This window comes from Lithobates pipiens, unplaced genomic scaffold, assembly GCF_037356315.1.
Source record: "Lithobates pipiens isolate NorthernLeopardFrog02 unplaced genomic scaffold, aLitPip1_a1.2 Scaffold_19, whole genome shotgun sequence".
Taxonomy (NCBI): domain Eukaryota; kingdom Metazoa; phylum Chordata; class Amphibia; order Anura; family Ranidae; genus Lithobates; species Lithobates pipiens.
In genome coordinates, this window is record NW_027507764.1 from 223,320,412 (window position 1) to 223,340,137 (window position 19,726).

Sequence of the window (19,726 nt, forward strand, 5' to 3'; positions counted from 1 at the left end):
GTTTTTTGGGGAAGCTTTATGCTGTTTCCCACCCCTCGTTTTGGCACTACTTGGGGATGTCCCGCTGGTCTAAGTAAAGGAGCTGTGTCAGTCGGTGAACGTAAGAGAAAATAGGATTTTTTTTGTACTCTCCATAAAATCTTTTTCTCTGTAGTTCACTGACTGACACAGCGCGCTACCCTCCTATTTTTTACTTTATACTGCTTGACATACTGAGGCTGCAGTATGCAGGCTGGGGGGTTGTTACTGAAGGGACCGCCCCTTGGGCGGAACTAGAAAGTTCTGGTTTTGTTGTACATGTTAATATGTGCTGCCTAGTCCTCTCCTGAAGGTTGTGTAACAACCCGGTGGTCTAAGTAAAGGAGCTGTGTCAGTCAGTGAACTACAGAGAATGGGATTTTACGGTGAGTACAAAAAACTTATTTTTTTCTGCACTTCCAGCATTTTTAGAGACAAAACATTATTTTTGTCTGGACATGCACTTCAGGGTAATCCTGTATTAGTGATTACATGAAAAATTGTTATTTTATAGAAAGTGGTTTTGACCTATCATTATCCCTTATTTCTTTGTAATAAAAAATTGTAGCATATCTAAACTTTTAGGTGCAATATACTATAGATCTTTATCTAAGATAACCACTACATCAGGTTATATTTACTTGAAGCTGAGGTCCTTTAAACACAGGTTTTGCAATCTGGTCTGCTCCTGACAACCTAAAATGTCATTGCATGTTGGTTTTTGAGCAATTAATCATGTAAGTGTGTTGTGATGAAGTCTACTTTAAGCAGTAATAGTGTGATTTGCAGTGAGGTGGTTTTAGTTATAGATGCATGACTGACTTGTCAATGATTAATTATATTTGTCTTAATTTAGAAGAAAAGAAGTTAATGGCAAATTTATGTATCGAAAATGCCTAGGTCAAGATTTGAATTAATTTATGATGACATACTTAGTTGCTTTTTTTTTCCTCTGGAGCTAGAGTTTTATATATATATATATATATATATATATATATATATATATATATATATATATATATATATATATATATATATATATATATATATATATATATATATATATATATATAATCTCTCTATCCTGAAGAAATTGGTTAAAAGGTTGTTACTAGGTTCTTAGATTGCATGATCACTTTGTGAAACGTTTGCTTGTGCCTAGTCTTGTGTGTTTGCCTGATTTCTCTGTTTTGCCCATGTCTGTCTGTTTCATTTTCCTTCTCTTTCTTTTTCCCTTCTGCTGCTTTGCCTGTCTCTTCTACTCTGCTGTTAATTTGCCTGCTTGCAGGCTTTAGAGAGGCAGAAAGAGTACTTTGACTGCATTAGAAATGAACGGGACGAGCTCAGGGATGAGCTGGCTGATGTGAAAGGAAAAATGAAGATAGGAGAGGTACAGTATCTGCTGTGTATCTAAGAATGACCAGAGCAGTGCGGGACCATCTCTAGACAAAATAGACTCAATTCACTATGATGAGTTTTTTTTTTTTTTTTTTTTTTTTTTTTCAGAATAATTTTCCAAATGGAAATATTTATTATGTGGGAATATTTTTAATTTTGGATTTTTTTTTTAACTTCATGAAGGGTTTCTTTTATTATTAACTCAAACAGAAAGTTGTTTTGCTTTACTCTGTACACATCTTATTGAAACCTGTCTGGCACTAATGCTATGTTACAGGTAATAACACTTGCAGTAATATCTGTGCATTGACTTTTACATAAAAGTAAATACCCAAAATAAAAATAAATGAAAATGTACAGGTGCATGGTAAATTGATCTGTGCAGTAATACCTTTTAGGGACCATTCACAATGGTACATTGAGTCAACAAGCGTAATGTAAGGGCAGCACATGATTAAATGTGTTGGGGTGCAACTAATAAATGGCACTGCATTGCCCCCAGTGTGAGTAGGATCTTATTGCATTAAAATAAAATACGTTTTCAATTATGGGGAAAAATAAATATTGCATGCATTATGCTTTTGTCACTTTAGTTGACTATATACTGTATATTTATGATTTTAATTACGTTTAATTTCTGTGTTATAGCTGAATTAGCTTTTAGAACTTTACTGTTCTCAAAAGTAAAAACAAAAATAATAAACTGTAATGTCAGGACACTTTCCTGATTTTGATCTGGATTTTGTCATACCTACAGTAAGTGAACTTGGACTAAGCCTGCACAGTTAAAATAATTTGAACTGTTTTTTTTTTCATTCTTTTTTATTTGAAACAAAATAACTCATGAACATTTGTAAAATCCATCATTGTTATGATTCAGTGGCAATCCAAAATAACAAACATTTGACTCTTGCATGTCTCAGATTGGCTCAGCCTCATATCAACCTGGGCTGTACATGAGGTGGTGGTTCCATTCTACTGTTGTCACACCACAGGTGTCATAAAAGAGCTGGGCATGACCTTCCACTGAAAATGTATATGGCCATGATCAACACCATAACTTAATCATTCAAAGACAAAACTGTAAGCCAACCAGAACCCTCCTCCAGATGCTGTAATGAGAGAAAATTACAACTATAAAATATTGAGAATTTATAACTGTTATGTACAATTTCCAGCCTCTTGTAGAACTTTTGAAAACTGGATACATCATACCTACTGTCTCAACTGGCAATACGTAGGCTGCTGACGACACCCAGAATTTATAAACTTATCCAGTATTGGGTCCCTCTGCTTGGCGGTCTTTGGATCTATTTGACATAATTGACATTGCAAAGAATTGCCATACACAGGCCTCACCCAGCCAGACACCTAAGCGGGAGTATACCAAGAATAGCGTCCAAAATTGGCACCATTTGGGGCCTATCTTATCTATCTAGTTAGTGGGGTGGGTCTGCAAACACGCTGAGGCATGCATGCTTTGCCACAGGTGATTAGCTCCATAGGCTAGTGGAGCTCTCTGAGTGAGTGGTCAGTCTGTAATTTAGGTCTGAGAGCGACCTCTAGTCACTGATTGCATTTATCATCTAAGGACATGTTACAGAACTATCAGTTCTAAAACAATATGCTTGTTAGAAGTAGTTAAAAAAAAAAAAAAAATCTGATCTCATTAAAATCTGGTGCTGTTTGGACCATCCCAAGGAAGACAGGATAAATCTTTGCACACATTGTCTTCTGGTTTGCAGTGGTGTCAGCAGATTTGGGCCTGGCCTCGCCAGCCAGGTGAGAATTTGGATGCGGTTTATCTTAAGAAACATGAATAGATTGTAAGCTCTAACGAGCAGGGCCCTCTGATTCCCCCTGTCTTGAATTACATTGTTATATCTACCCCAATGTTGTAAAGAGCTGCATAAACTGTCAGCGCTATATAAATCCTGTATAATAATAATGAACAGCTCAGGCAGTAGTATGTTTTTAGGTTGGATTATGTTGTTCAGTTGGACTTGTAGATGAAAAGAATGAGCCCAATTTTAGGTTCCTCCTGCGCTTTGGTATGATGGGAGGGATGGGGAGAATATGTACCTCCATCTGAGGATCTCCTCCTTCAGGATAAAAAAAAAAAGCGGGCGTACAAAGCCTCCTCCCCCCTCCTTCAATGGCGCTGGCATTCTTACTGTGGGTACCCGGCTGTGGCTTCACAGCCGTGAGCACACTGCCCATGTGCGAGCAGCGCTGCACGCTGTGAATGGTCGGTCAATCTTCTGGGACGTGCCGAGACTCGTGGCATTGCCGTCATCGACGATGCCCCGCCCAGCGCATGCGACGTAGATGGCGGTGCCCGTCTTTGGGCAAATATCTCCTAAACTGTATAGGTTTGGGAGATATTTCTTGGACCTACAGGTAAGCCTTAATCTAGGCTTACCTGTAGGTCAAAGTGGTTTGTAAGGGTTTACAACCACTTTAAGTACTGTTTTCTATGCTTGCGGTACACAATGTTTTATCGAGCACCACAAGTTAATGTCTTTCTGTAGTCCCATTCTTCCCCAGACCCTTAGTCTTACCTCCCAGCTTTTACTGTCCACAGAATACTTAGGGAGGTTATTCACACGGGGGTGGGGGGGGGTTAGCATTAAAGCGTTGCTAATTTTAACGGCGCTTTACTGCTGTTAAAGCGGCGCTAGTGGGGCACTTTTAACCCCTGCTTGAGACCGAATAAAGGGTTAAAGGCACCTTCAAAGCTGCCGCTTTGGCAGCAGCGCCCATTGATTTCAATGGCAGGGGCGGTGGAGGAGAGCTGTAAACACCACTCTCGCACCGTCCGAAAGATGCTAATTGCAGGACTTTTTTTCCTGTCCTGCAAGTGCACCGCCCCAGTGTGAAAGTACTCAGGCTTAAACACTGGGGTGGATTGAGAGGCGCTTTTCAGGTGCTGCTTTTAGCACAAAAATGCCTGAAAAGTGCCCCAGTGTAAAGGGGGTCTAAATTAAGCATTGTCCAGTGGGTAGACAAAAGGACCAGTTTTCTGTTTAAAAATCCAGGAAATTGTTAGCCATTGTTAAAGCCATTACAGAGCTGACTGAAAAAACACGTTTTATCATAACAATAAGAACTTCAGTTTCTCTATAGCACAAGCATGCCATGCAACCATTGCATAAATTCTTAATGTCACCCCAGTTAACATTACTGACGTGTGCACAAAATCATGCACAAAAACACTCAGTAACAAAATACCATACGTTTTGGTGGAAAAAAATGGTCATGCACTTTGTGCTATTTTCAAGTATAGAGCAGCCTATAGAGCATATAAAGCATGGATTGCCGTAAACGTGACAAATGTGTGCACACCACCACACCTACGTAAGTGTGATATAGACAAAAATTGTTCTGACTCTCTCAATCTACTAAGTGGAGTATCAGTCTTCATTTTGCATTCATTGCTAGATACCCCATTTGTCCAGATTTGCAAACACCACCTTAGATGTACCCACATGTTTTGTATATAATGTTTTTTTTTCAGACACATTTTAACAAATATGAAGTTTATCCATTAAACGATTAACCAAAAGCCCAGAACTCTTTTTGCACTATTCTATTTTGACAGTACAGCCTTTAAGTGCCCTCCTGTGTTTGCCATGTGTCTTTGTTCTTATGTGGCCAATTTTTGCATTTACATATATTTCTGTTTGGGATTGAATTTCCGTGGCGTCATCAATACCTGCCTATGGCCAAATCTGAACAATACAGTGGTTACTATTATTGACTTTTTCACCCATTGCTATACAAGTAGTGATCACACCGTAATGAAAACCATCCTTACCACCCAGTTTTGATCAAATTCACTAGGATTAAAATCTTTGGAAATGACCAACGTATGTACATCTTAAGATTTGTAAGATTCATGTCCGATCCGGCACTTTCAGATTTGAACAACCAATTTTCTTTTTTTTTTTACATGTAAATTCTATGCATTACATGCAAATGGAAAGATATTACACTGTGTATTTGCATATTTGTACAATCACAAATGAATGTAATAATGTTAACTTAAAACTAATTTATTCTTACTTGTTTTCTGAATGGTTTTGTTCATGAAATGTGACAGATATTTATCTTTTTATCCCCCTCCAGAGACATGGCTTAGTTATTATTCCAGATGGTACCCCAAATGGTGATATAAACCATGAGCCCATGGTCGGAGCTATTACTGTTGTAACTCAAGAAGCTGCACAAGTATTGGAATCTGCAGGAGAAGGACCACTTGGTAAGTGGAAAAACTGCAGTTTTTGTGTCAAGTAGCATTTTACTTCTAAAGGAAACATGTTTAGAAATTGCCAAAATTTTGATTTTTGCCTTCTGTACATTAAAAAAATTAAAACTTTTTGTAAATGGCACCCTCTAGAATTTTCATTTTTCCTTTTTTTAATTGGATTGCTGCTTCTCCGCTCAGAGTTTTAGGTAATGTTGCAGGTGTACCCAACAGTGTCTTTAGGTTTATTACAATTAAATACTTCATGCTGTTTGTTTTTCTAAGGGGATACAATGGGAATGGGTTGGTTATGTGATTACACAAGGAAGGACCTGCCACTTGAGACTCTTTCCAGATGTTTTCTTGCCTATGGCAATATTGGGGATATAAATTGGCCCACAGTCACCTTCACTTTTGCAGTGAAGTAAAAGCATCCTTTTTGGTTCAAGAATATATTGGTCGGCCTTAAGGGAAAGAACTACTGAAATAGTGTTCCATTTCCTATAGAGAACCCAGGTAAACATTAGCTCTCCATTCAAACAGTACCTGTAGATAAATGTGGTATACTTGAACAAAGGACACTTGTTTGTTTATTCTCATCTTATGAATGCAGATTTGAAGTGGAAATGTGAGTACATTTACCATTTCTTCTAACCCATTACATTTCTATCAGGTGTTCAGATTTCCTGCCATTGATTAGAACCTCCTTAGGGAGTATGCAGGTCAAGGCTGTCTTATTTAAGCCTCCAATATCTAGGGTATGGTGTTCTCTTTGCTATTGACAAGTGTGGTGTCTTCATGCCAAAATCAAAAGAGCTCTGTAACGCCTCAAGAAGGAAGGCACTCATGAATCTGGCAAGGGATTGAGGGCCCATTCATATTGCCCCTCCATGAAATTGCAAAGCAGCCAGAGAGTGATTCTTTTCTTTTTTTGTTGTAGTTTTGTACTAACTTTATTTGCTATGCTGGCCAACATTGCTGTGCAATTGAGGCCGGTGGGCTACCATAAAATGCAGCATGCTGCAGTGCTAGGCTGTGTTGCAGTGTGAATGGGATTGCTTCTAAGACCAAACTGTTACATGGTTTTGTGATAAGAAACGTGCGGTAACAGACATTTTACAATGTGGTAAAGCATCTTTCAATGCATCTAGTATGAATTGGCCCTTAAAAAGATCACCAAAGTATTTAAAGTGGATCAATCCCCTGTATAGAATATACTATAGGGTAGATTTCAAACAAGCGTTAAATTGTCTTTGTGTTGATGTGCAGCTTCAGGGCCTTGGCAACTTGCAGTTAAGGCTTGGTTCACACTGGCTAACGCAGCTGCTAAAAGTAGAGTTCGGTGCGTCTCCATTCACCATTTAAGTTTGGATTTCAACCCAAGTTTTTGGCTGAATTCGGACCTGAAATGGACCAAAAGAAGCACAAGACTCCTTTGCAATTCTCACTAGAGGCACTGCGGAGATGTGTGAACCGAATCCTTAGAAGCCGGCCACAATCTGCTGCTATGCGATTTGGATGCTGGGAAACCCGCATCCAATTCACAATGGTGTGAACTCAGCCTGGGATGGCTGTGAATGAGTATATTTGATGAGAAAGTGAGGCCATCTAACCAAGAACTGAATATGAACCAGAAATGTGTTTTTCAACACAATCAGGGCCTATTCTAAGGTAGTCCATGCAAAGAAACCCCAAAAATCCTGCAACTGTTGATGTCAGACTGATGGGCAGCTATGCAAAACACTTAAAATATGTAATTTCTGGTAGGGGCAATACCAGTGTCTAGGACCATAACACACCATTGCATGTGTTGATATTTTTGTTGAGTAGGCAATTTTCCCTGTAATTTTTTTAGCACTCTCACCTAGCAGTAAAAAGGTTGCTGGTTCGAATCCCAACCTCGGCTCTACCTGCCTGAACTTTGCATGTTCTCCCTGTGCCTGAGTGGGTTTCCTCCGGGTACTCCGGTTTCCTCCCGCACTCAAAAGATGTGCAGGTAGGTTAATTGGCTTCTTTCCAAAAATTGGCCCTAGTATAAGAATGGGGACCTTGGATTGTGGGCTCCTTGAGGGTAGGGACCGATGTGAGTGTGCAATGTACAGGGATAGGGACAATTGTAGACACTCACTCAGGTTGGACTGGTGTCTTCATTCAACCTTACTAACTATGAAACTATGAAAGTACATTCCCTTGATCTGTAGGTGCTGTTTGAATGAACATCTAGTTTTTGCTTGTTCAAAAATGTTGAAAAAGTCAACAATTTCCACAGGTGGTAACTTGTTCACATGACTGTATATATTAAACTTTTTTTTACAATTCCACTGTATTTAATAATTTTCTTCAGCTACTCTTGCTCTACATGTCATTGTACACAAAGTGCTTACAACAAAACATATTGGTGTTGACCTACTAAAACTGGAGAGAGAAATATCTGGTGCTGCTCTGCATAGAAACCAATCCGTTTCCAAATTTTTTGTCAAAGCTTATAGTGATTGTAGAGTCTCATTTTTTCCTATAAAAATAACAAACATGTTATACTTACCTGTTTTGTTGCAGTGGATTTGCACAGAGCAGCCCAGATCCTCCTCTTCTCGGATCCCTCTTCTATGATGATGGCCCCTTCCTCCTGTCGCGTGCCCCCACAGCAAGCAGCTTGCTACGGGGCACCCGAGCCGAGTCACAGCTCCCTGCGTCCATTCAGACGCAGAGCCCCGGCCCCTCCCCTCTCTCTCCCCTGATTGGTTAGCTGACTTTGATTGACAACAGCAGCCAATGGCAGAAGGGAGAATCCCGGATGGTTGAGACACCTGTGGACATTGCAGGTCAGAGCGGGACCTCAGGTAAGTATTAGGGGGCCTGAGGGGGCTGCACACAGAAGGTTTTTTTTTTTTGTCTTAATACATAGAATGCATTAAGATGGAAAAAAAAAGCTTCTGCCTTTACAACCACTTTAATTGAACAAGCTTAATTTAGAAGAAGATTGGCTACCATGCACAGCTGCACCAGATTTTGCACTCTCCAGTCTTAATAAATCAAACCCTTTGCAGCGTTATGTCTCATGCCTTGATAAACATATTATGACAGATTTTCTAGAATGCTTTGTGGCTATTGGAAGCATAAAGACCCATGACATTAAGTTACTGTTGGTCATGAGATTATGTTAAGGGGGCATAGTAACAGCAATAAAAGTTTGGACTATTTTTACTAATAACATTTTGTGGTTTTTAGATGTCAGGCTACGAAAATTGGCTGAAGAAAGGGATGAGCTTGTGTCACAGGTAAACAATTTTTTAGGCTGATTTTATATGCTGAAATGTGTTTTGCCATGTTTATTGTGATTGCTACCAATGGTTATTACAAGAAACACCGCTTTTTGTTCTGTCTGTAAAATTGTGGTTTGTAGTATTCTGTTAATGTTATTTCTCTATGAATTTTCTATCCATTGGCAAGAAACAATTATATATATTTTTTTTTTAGTTAAAATCCTCCATTTATGTCACCTCCCTTAACTAAGGGGTTTTCACAACTATGCCCGCTGTTTCTGCATAGCGCCTCCATTCATAGAAGTCATATTATAGCTTCCATGAATGAAATATCATCTATGGATAGAGGGAGCAGGCCTATGAGTCATCCACCCATTGCCCATTCTTAAATCCTGTTTCATTCATAGAAGTTGTAGTATGGCTTTTATGAATGGAGCACCTGGCAGAAAGAGTGAGCCTAGTGGGGTTCTCTTGATGAGAGCCTGTGACACAGTTCTTTAGTTATAACTACTCCGGCCGCACCAGAAGATTGTGGGGGACACATTCCACTTGACTAAGTTATGTCCCTTTTGCTGATATTCAGTTTATTTTGGCTGGACATTGGGTTTAAAAGAATGCAAAGATGTGGGATTTGTTCCAGTTTTCTGTAAAGCTACAACACTGTATGGAAGATTCCATGACACTGTTTTTATTGGTACACTTAACACCACCACAAGGCATTGTAGTGCTGTGCATTGTTACATGCAATAAGTTATACAGCTGTGCTAAATGGCAAGGAGTACCCTACTCCAGTAAATACGTACAGAAAAATGCTTAAAGAAAAATCTTAAAGTGATCCTGTCCGTTTCCTATTCAGACCAAACTGCAGGTTCAGGTTTCCCTAAGTAGAGCAGGAAAGTACTAAAATTGCAAATGAAAATAATACTTTAAAACACAAATTAAACTGCATGCATTATTAAAGCAGATTTCCAGTCCCCCAAATAATAATTTTTTTAACACTCCTTCGTACTGTATTAAACATATCTAGCATTGAGAACATGTCCATATGTGTAGTTTATGTTAAAATATTTGAAGACTAACCAGATCTCTGAGGCAGGCAGGTTCCATGTCATCTTAAGCTGGGCATCTGAAGCCCTCTTCTCTTGATTTCCGGGATTTGGTGTGGCTGGATGCACTTCCCATTTTTGCACCTGCAAAGTGAAGCCACTGAGCGTCTCTCTCTCTTCCTAATGGGTTGCTATAGCAATGGCGGCATCGGTGAAAGTTCCCGCCCCCCTTGCTATGGATTTACAAAGGAAAAAAATAAAAATGTATTGCCATTTATTACAATATTCGGGATGGGCATTAAAGTAATTGGACTTTGCTTTAAGTGACTTTGTGCTAACCTTTGAGCTGCAAACCAAGCTAAAATTATTTTATTGGCTTTATTGTTATAACATGGTTTTAAATCGTATTTGTTCTCTTTCAGATCAGAAAGCTAAAGTTACAACTAGACGAGGAGCGACAAAAGAATTCCAGAAATGACACTTCCTTGACTGATTCAGGTGGATTAGAGAATGGGTCTGACCTACAGCTTATTGAAATGCAGAGTACGTTCCTATACTATCTTTCTTGCACATTTTAGTGATGGCATCAAACTGTTCTTCATTGCCTTCTTGGTTACATGTGTAGTGATGAGATACTGATCACGTGTGCAACTTCATTTCGGACAGACTCAACAAAAATCCTAATTTAGGAATGTATTCACTGTTAAGCTAGCAAGTAGACAGTGGTGGAGGTGTTCTATGAGACCTACAGTGCCTTGAAAAATGTATTCCTACCCCTTGAAATTTTCCACATTTTGTCATGTTACAACCAAAAACGTAAATGTATTTTGTTGGGATTTTATGTGATAGGCCCCTTTCACACTGGGACTGTGTGAGCACCGGCGGTAAAACGGTGCTATTTTTAGCGCCGCTTTAGTGTCATTTTAGCAGCGGTATTCGGCTGCTAGCAGGGCGGTTTTACCCCCCTCCCCCCCGCTAGCAGCCGAGAGGGTTAAAACCACTGAAAAGCGCGCTGCTGCCTGCAGTTTTTACAGCCCAGGTTTATTTTGTGGTCGTTATTATTGGTGGCTATTTATTATGTTTTTTTATTTTTACTAAGAATACTTTTGTCTACGAGTAGCCTTGGGTGTCAAATATGGCAAGTACACCACATTGTTTATTATTTTCTCATATTCACGACATGCTAATATTCTGTAAGAAGTAGATATAGTAAATATTGACAGGAGTTCCCTGAGACCTGAAAGTTATTTTATGGCTTCCTCTGTGTTTAAATGGTTGAGAAAAACTTTACATTTCAACACTTTTACAGCATATATAGCAGTATAAATGTAATGCTTGCCATATGCTTAGTTGTTTACAGGAATGTCTGTTAGGTGGCTTCCTTTAAATTTGTGCAATGTGTTTTAATGTTGCTGGATCATTGTTGGACAAATGCTGAACTGTGTAGTCAAGTTTGCTGAAAGACAGTGATCTTATGTGTGAAGCTAAAATCCAGCTGCAAAAAAAGTGGTCTTCCACGAGGTGAACTTACTTTTTATGATTAACTTCTACAGCTACTTTGGTGCTTTGTGCTTTGGCATGTGAACTTTGTTACAGTTTCAAAGAAGAATAGGTAAGAAAAGGTAACAGTGCATTTATGTCTCAATCATTTCATTGATCTTTTTTTTTCTAGGAGATGCCAACAGACAAATTAGTGAGTTCAAGTTTAAGCTTTCAAAAGCAGAGCAAGATATAACGACTTTAGAACAGAATGTAAGTATTGTGAAATAGCCCATACTAACTATACAAATATTTTTTAGTCTTTAACCACTTCAGCCCTGGACCATTTGGCTGGCCAAAGACCAGAGCGTTTTTTGCGATTCGGCACTGCGTAGGTTTAACTGACAATTGTGTGGTCGTGCTACGTGGCTCCCAAACAAAATTTATGCCCCCCCCCCCCCCCCCCCCCACAAATAGAGCTTTCTTTTGGTGGTATTTGATCACCTCTGCATTTTTTCTTTTTTGTGCTATAAAAAAAGCAACAATTTTGAAGAAAATGCTTTTTTTTTAATTACTGTTTTCTATAATAAATATCCTCAAAAAATACATTAAAAAATGGTTTTCCTCAGTTTAGGCCAATATGTATTCTACATATTTTTGGTAAAAAAAAACACAATAAGCATTTGGTTTGCACAAAAGTTATAGCGTTTACAAAAAAGGGGATAGTTTTATGGTATTTTTTATTAATATATATATATATATATATATATATATATATATATATATATATATATATATATATATATATATATATATTTTTTTTTTTTTTACTAGTAATGGCGATCTGCAATTTTTATTGTGACTGCGACATTATGTTGGACACTTTTGGCACTAGTTTGGGACCATTCACATTTATACAGCAATCAGTGCGATTAAAATGCACCTATTACATTGTAAATGTGACCGGAGGGGAAGGGGTTAACCACTAGGGGGCGCTGCAGGGGTTAAGTGTGTCCTAGGGAGTGATTCTGCCGGTGGGGGGGTGGGCTATGTGTGACATGACATTTATCACTGCTCTCGATCACAGGGAGTAGTGATCAGTGTCCTGTCACTAGGAAGAATGGGGAAATGCTTGTTTACATTAGCATTTCCCCGTTCTTACTCTACGTGAGACAGTCGCGGGCTATGTCTGCGGGCCTCGCAGCGGTTGCGCACACCCACAATGCCGTGTCTTAAAAAGCAACGTACAAGTACGTTAATATGCCTGTATGTGCCCTTCTGCCAGGGGTTAAATCTATTATTGGTTTTACCTCTGCTGGCCATGCTGTGAATTTGGAGGATTCTAAGCCAAGCAAATGCTCCAGAACGCATGTGCCTCCATTGTAGACACATTATAGTCGTCTCAGGGATTCTTCTTGTTTAGTAATTCAGCTAAGAGTTGGGAGGTAATAAAATGTCAGCTAGTCTGCTTGACCTTGGGAAACCAACTCATCATTCACTTTTTCCCGATGAATTACTGAAACAACCAGACAACAGAAGTAACAGGTACTGCCAGTTGAGACCCCCCCCCCACCTTTTCTAAAATAACCAATTCAGTTGAATATAGAAACGAAAGACCAAACATTTGTGTATAGATGTAAAAAACATAATTACCTTTTTTTTTTTTTTTTAAAACAAGTGATCTCACACCCTTTGTTGTCAGCTGCAAAAAGCGCTAGGGGAGGAGAAACAGCAGGTCTTCGCAGTGAATGGCTGCGCAGTGGGGGTTGTGTAAGTACAAGTCTAATCATTGGAGGCGAGCAGGTTGAGTTCCCATTACAGCCAGAAAATTGACCAAGCTGTACATGTCTAGTTTGGTTAGTTTTTAATAGGAAAGCAGAGGGACTGCCAGGAACACCAGAGATTTCACACAAAGGAAGCAATACAAAGAGAACAGGATGCATTTTCATACAAGTACATGGTACAGTTTGGCATGGCAAAATAACATGGTTATATTTGAGAATTTTTTCTTCTGTTTTAAAGTCTTTTTTTTTTGTACTGAATGTTATAGGTTCTTAGGCTTGAAGGACAGGCAGCCAGATATAAAACAGCAGCAGAAAATGCAGAAAAAGTAGAAGATGAGCTCAAAGCAGAAAAACGAAAACTTCAAAGAGAGGTAATTTATGTTGCATTTATTAATCTATTTCTTCATTTTGAAACAGTACAGAGCATAAATGTGGGAGTACATGTCTACTTCCAGCAGATGTAAGAATTTGGTCATTTAGAAGATCAAAAAGCATTTGTATCTTGAAAAATATGTATTACAGTAGTCGTGTTCCCTATACGTTTTATACAACATTTCTGTCTTTTTATTATTTTTCTGCCTGTTTCAATATGCAGTCATTGCACAAAAAATAGTACCCAATAATTCCAAAAGAAGTTTCTTCTAGCAGCCAGTAAGGGCTAATGGTCAAATGACAACACTTAAAAGTTAGGTAGTGATAAAATAAGCAGCAAAAAGGTATATAAAGGGGATGTTTTTAGCTCAATACAGTACAATGTAAAAGTTTTGGGAAGGTGTGAAAAAATGCTGTAAGTTAAGAAAGCTTTTAAAAATATAAGTGTTGTTGGTTTATTTTTATCAATTAACAAATAAAAAACAAAACCGTAAATGAACAGAAAACCAAATCAAATCAATATTAGGTGTGACCACCCTTTGCCTTCAAAACAGCATCAATTCTTCTAAATACACTTGCACACAGTTTTTGGAGGAATTTGGCAGGTAGGTTGTTGCATACATCCAATTCTTTTTGCTCGTTTTGTTAATTGATAAAAAATAAACTTGTAACGCTTCTATTTCTAAAAAGCTTTCCTAAAATGCATGATTTTTATTTTATTTATTTTTTTACACCTGCCTAGAACTTTTGCATAGTACAGAATTTTTTTAAGATCTACAAAATAATATTTTTGTTTTACAAATATACATTCATTATTTGACAAAGGATTGCCAGATCACTCTGGGGAGACTATACAGCACAAGGTGCCTACTTTGAAGGTCGGTTCGAGTAAAAATTCAGAATGAGCTGTCTGATAAGGGTTGTGTCATCCACTTCTGTGTGCCAATTGCAGTTTTAGCTATTAAGGGCTGTAAACCATTTGCTCTGTTAAACAAAGGAACAAATACGCAGAAGCAAAATATTAACAAGAGCCTAAAGCTCTGGCTTCTGGTTAAAAAGAATATATAATGTGCAGTGTTTCATATTTATCCAAATTGTCTAAAAAGAATAAAATGTGATTTGCCTTTTTTCCATCATATAAAGTCCTTACCATAAGGCCTCATGCACACTGGACATTTTTAATGGGGGGGTCTGGCATTTTTATTGTGCCTCCTAAATGCTATTTCATGCCAGCCTATGTGTCCATACAGGCGGAACTGTGCCCCCTTCTCCACTGTTGATGCATGCCAAAGAATGGGTTTACTGCTCTGTGTCTATTCTCTGCCCCCTTGCTCTGCTGTACCGTGGGCAGCTTCCCCTGCTGCCCATCCCTTTTCTCGGCCCTATGTCCATACACGCACATGAATTTAGATGCAGAAAAAACCCCACTTGCTGGTACATCCAGGAGCATCGGCACTTTGGCAGAAAAAATCACTTAATGCATGTAACGCTTTTAGAACAGCGTTATTTGATTTCAGTGGCCAGAATAAATTATTATTCTGGACAGTGAAATAAATTACCACCCAAGTGCTTGGCGTGCCTAAATGTGTTACATACATTTACAAGTGTCAAATGGTTTTATCTGCCAAAACACTGCTGCCAAGAGAAACGGCATCTAAGAGAGATGGCAAAACATACAGTATAAATGAGGACTAATAAATAAAATGTACAAAACCACTATACATTCTCTTTTCCTTTTAAAATCACTTTTTACTGCTAATGTTATATATCTCTGCTTTTATATACTCATTACTTTGAGTCTGTGTATTGCCTTTTGATGCAGACAGCTTGTGCACCATTAATAATATATAACGATTGGGGGGGGGGGGGGGGGGGGAGTGGCATTGTGTCAGCCATAAATATTTTTTATGCTTTTAAATTGCACTGTTATGTATAGGAAACTTTACAAACTATTTTTTAATTTACTTAACAGTTGCGAACTGCTTTGGACAAAATGGAGGAGATGGAAATGACAAACAGTCACTTAGTGAAGAGATTAGAGAAGATGAAAGCCAATAGGACTGCTCTTCTGTCTCAGCAGTAATGAGGATACCACACAATAACAATGCACTGCTCCACAATACAATGCGCCCCTCACCTGGTCTTATTATAGAAGTTCTTATTGGCACAGCTGGTGCACCTGCCGCATGGGCCGTCCAAGGGCTTAACCGCGACAAGTGACTTCTCAACCTTTAATTTATAAGTGGATGGAAAGACGTATTAATACTTTAAACCTTGGTGATTTCTCCCTTTTCCACACTCTAATTCGGGTAATTTTCTGAGCTAAGGCACTACAAGCTGGAATACTGTTCTTTTCATAGGATATATCCCTCACATTATTATAATCAACTTTACTTACACTCTAATTTTTTTGCCTGCTGCTTATGCTGGTGAACAGAAACTACTGCATGAAGAGGATTTTCTACTACACCCTGGTGACAAATCCTATCCAATTAAGTACTGAGAATTGATAGACTCGCCTAACCCCTTCCCTGTTTAAGCCAGTCCTGGATTCATGGAGGAGCTCTGTTCTTGCCAAAATCTGGAGAGTCTGAAGAAATGTCCTGCTGGTTTGTGAGTTTTTGGAGCACGTTCTGCTGACAAGGACAGGTGTCCAGACCACTTTTAAGTGTCTTGTATTACCACTTACAGAACTGTCTTTCATCGGGGAAGGGGTTAACAAACCAAGTGCCTTCCTCACCGTAATTTCAACTTAATTGCTGTTAAACTGTTCAAACTATTAAACAGAATTGTGCTAACATTTATACCTAGGAACCTTACAATGTGGGGGTGGCTTGGGGGGGGGGGGTGTTATTCATTCATTAAACTTTATACATTTTGAACAAAGGATTCTTTTTGTAAAAAAATATTTTAATTTGTACAAGAATTGTATAACAGAAAATAGGGATTGTATATAAGTGTTTTATTGCATGGGTGATGGCACTGCTGGTTTGATAGTATTTTAATGAAATTTATTGGCTGACCTTATGAATCGGGCCCAAACATGATGTCAGTTGTATTTTGTTGTACATTGTAAATTATATAACCTGTTGCTAGAGTGTGCGTGGCGTGCATAGACAAATCAAATTGCCAGGGGACCTATTAAATGGACACTTCAACGGTTGCTAGAGTTTCTGATTTAATATGTTTATTGTTGTTTAAATTAGACTAATTCATTCACTGGAAAGAATTAATGAAAGTTTTTTTTTTAGTACAAAGACAAATGAAAAGCTGTCACCAAGAACAATGTGCTGTAATTAGTGAAGTCTGCGCAACCCCAATGTACAAAGCGTTTTCTTCAGGTTGCTCTAGGTTACTGCACATATGCACCTAGCACTTACAAACTAAATCCATGGCTTGCTTCTTTATATACCACTCCTATTATAATTTTAGGAAAAGACATGTAACACATGTGCAGCGGCAGGGAGGGTGGGCTTTTATGCTTCAAACTTTGCGTATCTGCATCTGTGGTGCTTAAGGTTTCTGTGCTGAGAGTGCACACTGTGTGCTTTCAACACATTGACTGAATTGTCACATACAGCTCTTGGTCCCTGTTTGTGATCGGAAGCTAAGAAAAATCGTTTGCATATGAAAGCTGAGTTGTTTGAAACTGAATAAAACTTTAGCACTCATGCAAAGCACTTTCTATATATACTATCTATGCTGTAAATCATAATTGACAGCTGCTATAATTTATGTCACTGATTTAGTAGAACATTTTTGGTGTCCCAATGTGGCATCTTTAGAGGTTAAGTGCTCTTATCTCTTTTGCCCCTTTACATTGACCTAACCCACCCTCTTACTCCACAAATTCATATATACCGTATATACTCGAGTATAGGCCGACCCGAATATAAGCCGAGGCCCCCAATTTACCCCCAAAAAAACTGGCAAACTTATTGACTCGTGTATAAGCCGAGGGTGAGACATGCCTGTCCATCCCTGTGTGTGTGTCCGTCCCTGTGTGTCCGTCCATCCCTGTGTGTCCGTCCATCCCTGTGTGTGTGTGTGTCCATCCATCCATCCATCCATCCCTGTGTGTGTGTGTGTCCATCCATCCATCCCTGTGTGTGTGTGTGTCCATCCATCCCTGTGTGTGTGTGTGTCCATCCATCCATCCATCCCTGTGTGTGTGTGTCTCCATCCATCCATCCCTGTGTGTGTGTGTCTCCATCCATCCCTGTGTGTGTGTGTCTCCATCCATCCATCCATCCCTGTGTGTGTGTGTCTCCATCCATCCATCCATCCCTGTGTGTGTGTGTCTCCATCCATCCATCCATCCCTGTGTGTGTGTGTCTCCATCCATCCATCCCTGTGTGTGTGTGTGTGTGTGTCCAGCCTACCTGTGTCCCGAGCCTCCGTCCCGTGCCTTGCCTCCTTGCCTCCGTCCCGTGCCGTGCCTTGCCTCCTTGCCTCCGTCCCGTGCCGTGCCTTGCCTCCTTGCCTCCGTCCCGTCCCGTGCCTTGCCTCCGTCCCGTCCCGTGCCAGGATCGCCGCTCTTCGTCGGCGCCTCGGCGGCCATTCTAAAATTCAAAAGCCGCGCCTCCTCCTTCGCCTGTGATAGGCGGAACACTGAATTTCCCAGCAGCCTGTGTTCCGCCTATCACGGACATCGTCTCATCCTCGTACTACGGACGAGGATGAGACGATGTCCGTGATAGGCGGAACACAGGCTGCTGGGAAATTCAGTGTTCCGCCTATCACAGGCGGAGGCGGAGAAGGAGGCGCGGCTTTTGAATTTTAATGTCCGCCGTCTGTCTGCTCGATACGCTGATCGAGCAGTCAGACAGCGGCGACTCGAGTATAAGCCGAGGGGGCACTTTCAGCCTCAAAAAAGAGGCTGAAAATCTCGGCTTATACTCGAGTATATACGGTACCTTGATCTCACAGCCACTGTATCTGGTGTTTGTCCACATCCTGGCAGTGCCTGTGCAATACAGCTCCGTAAGCTTCTATGAGGCCGTTTTTAATTGGCCTTATGGCACAGCCCCATATCCTGTGATTTGCAGGCACAACTAGGACATTTCGGTTTGTTCCGCTAGATATAAACAAATACCACATTGAGGTATGTAAGCATCTATGGAGGCAGGACAATGGTTAGGTTATGTCCGGTTAAAGGGGCTAAAGGGATAAGTGCAGTTTTTTAAGCAATAGGAGGGGAATAAGGCGAACAGCGGTTATGTTGCCTGCAGTTATGAACAATATATCAAAATTGGACAGACGGGGTAATGCGGACTGTGCAATACAGGTTAAAACCTAAGGGCAACGTTGCAGTAAAAATCACACGCCCGGGTTCACATGCAGACCACAATTGTGAATTATAATGAAGTGCAGGCAATACTGTAAATAGATGCAGATAAGTGTGTGGTTCGCTTCTAGTGCATTAAATCTCAGTGTCATTAGCCTAGATATGGCTGTACAGATACACTGTGGATGTCTGCTCTCAAATAGATATCTGAGATCCACCCCTCAAATTTGCTTATCATGCAGCATTGGTCATTGTTGGGGGTCGGGTTGCAATGAGAGAACAGGAAACCTTAGTGGTGTTAGCCTAGATTCACACTATGGACATCTGTCCTCACTGATACGTCTGAGGTCCCCAGGGAGTCTTAATGGCATAGACCAGTGATGGCGAATCTTGGCACCCCAAATGTTTTGGAACTACATTTCCCATGATGTTCAAGTAAACTTCAGAGTGCATGCGCATTATGGGAAATGTAGTTCCAAAACATCTGAGGTGCCAAGGTTTGCCATCACTGGCATAGACTACAGGCAGATACTGAAATGTTCAATTACACTGTAATTTCCTTACTTTCACAGAAAGGAGAAATGTCCAAAAGGCAAAACTTTTTTTAAAAAGTCAGCTCTGTCATATTGTTCCAAAGAGTATGTGTTCCCTTGTAGGAGGATCGCACAGAAAGTGGATAGTTTGTTGGTAACTATGTACAATGGGGTAAGTACAGTGAGAGAGATCTGGGGGTGACTATGAGCCGCCAAGTGTTTAGGAAATGGTGGGAGCAAGAGGGCCCGTGACGTGGATCATGCTCATCTGCCATGTTTCTGGTCAGCCTCTGGTCCCTT

General features: G+C 39.8%; 1 protein-coding gene across 18 annotated transcripts in view; it reads left to right on the forward strand.

The window, feature by feature from the left end:
* The window catches only part of LRRFIP2 (LRR binding FLII interacting protein 2), a 183,844-nt gene extending 167,075 nt beyond the window's left edge, over positions 1–16,769 (forward strand). For 15 of the 18 annotated variants that reach the window (XM_077491726.1, XM_077491733.1, XM_077491732.1 and 12 more), the window contains 7 exons: positions 1,307–1,408; positions 5,545–5,677; positions 8,891–8,940; positions 10,394–10,514; positions 11,644–11,723; positions 13,501–13,605; positions 15,579–16,769. In XM_077491726.1, the coding sequence (XP_077347852.1) occupies positions 1,307–1,408; positions 5,545–5,677; positions 8,891–8,940; positions 10,394–10,514; positions 11,644–11,723; positions 13,501–13,605; positions 15,579–15,689 (702 nt within the window). In that variant the 3' untranslated portion in view covers positions 15,690–16,769. The remainder of the gene's footprint in view (positions 1–1,306; positions 1,409–5,544; positions 5,678–8,890; positions 8,941–10,393; positions 10,515–11,643; positions 11,724–13,500; positions 13,606–15,578) is intronic. The other 3 variants (XM_077491737.1, XM_077491742.1, XM_077491743.1) reach the window with 1 other exon arrangement.
* The last annotated feature ends 2,957 nt before the right edge of the window (positions 16,770–19,726 follow it).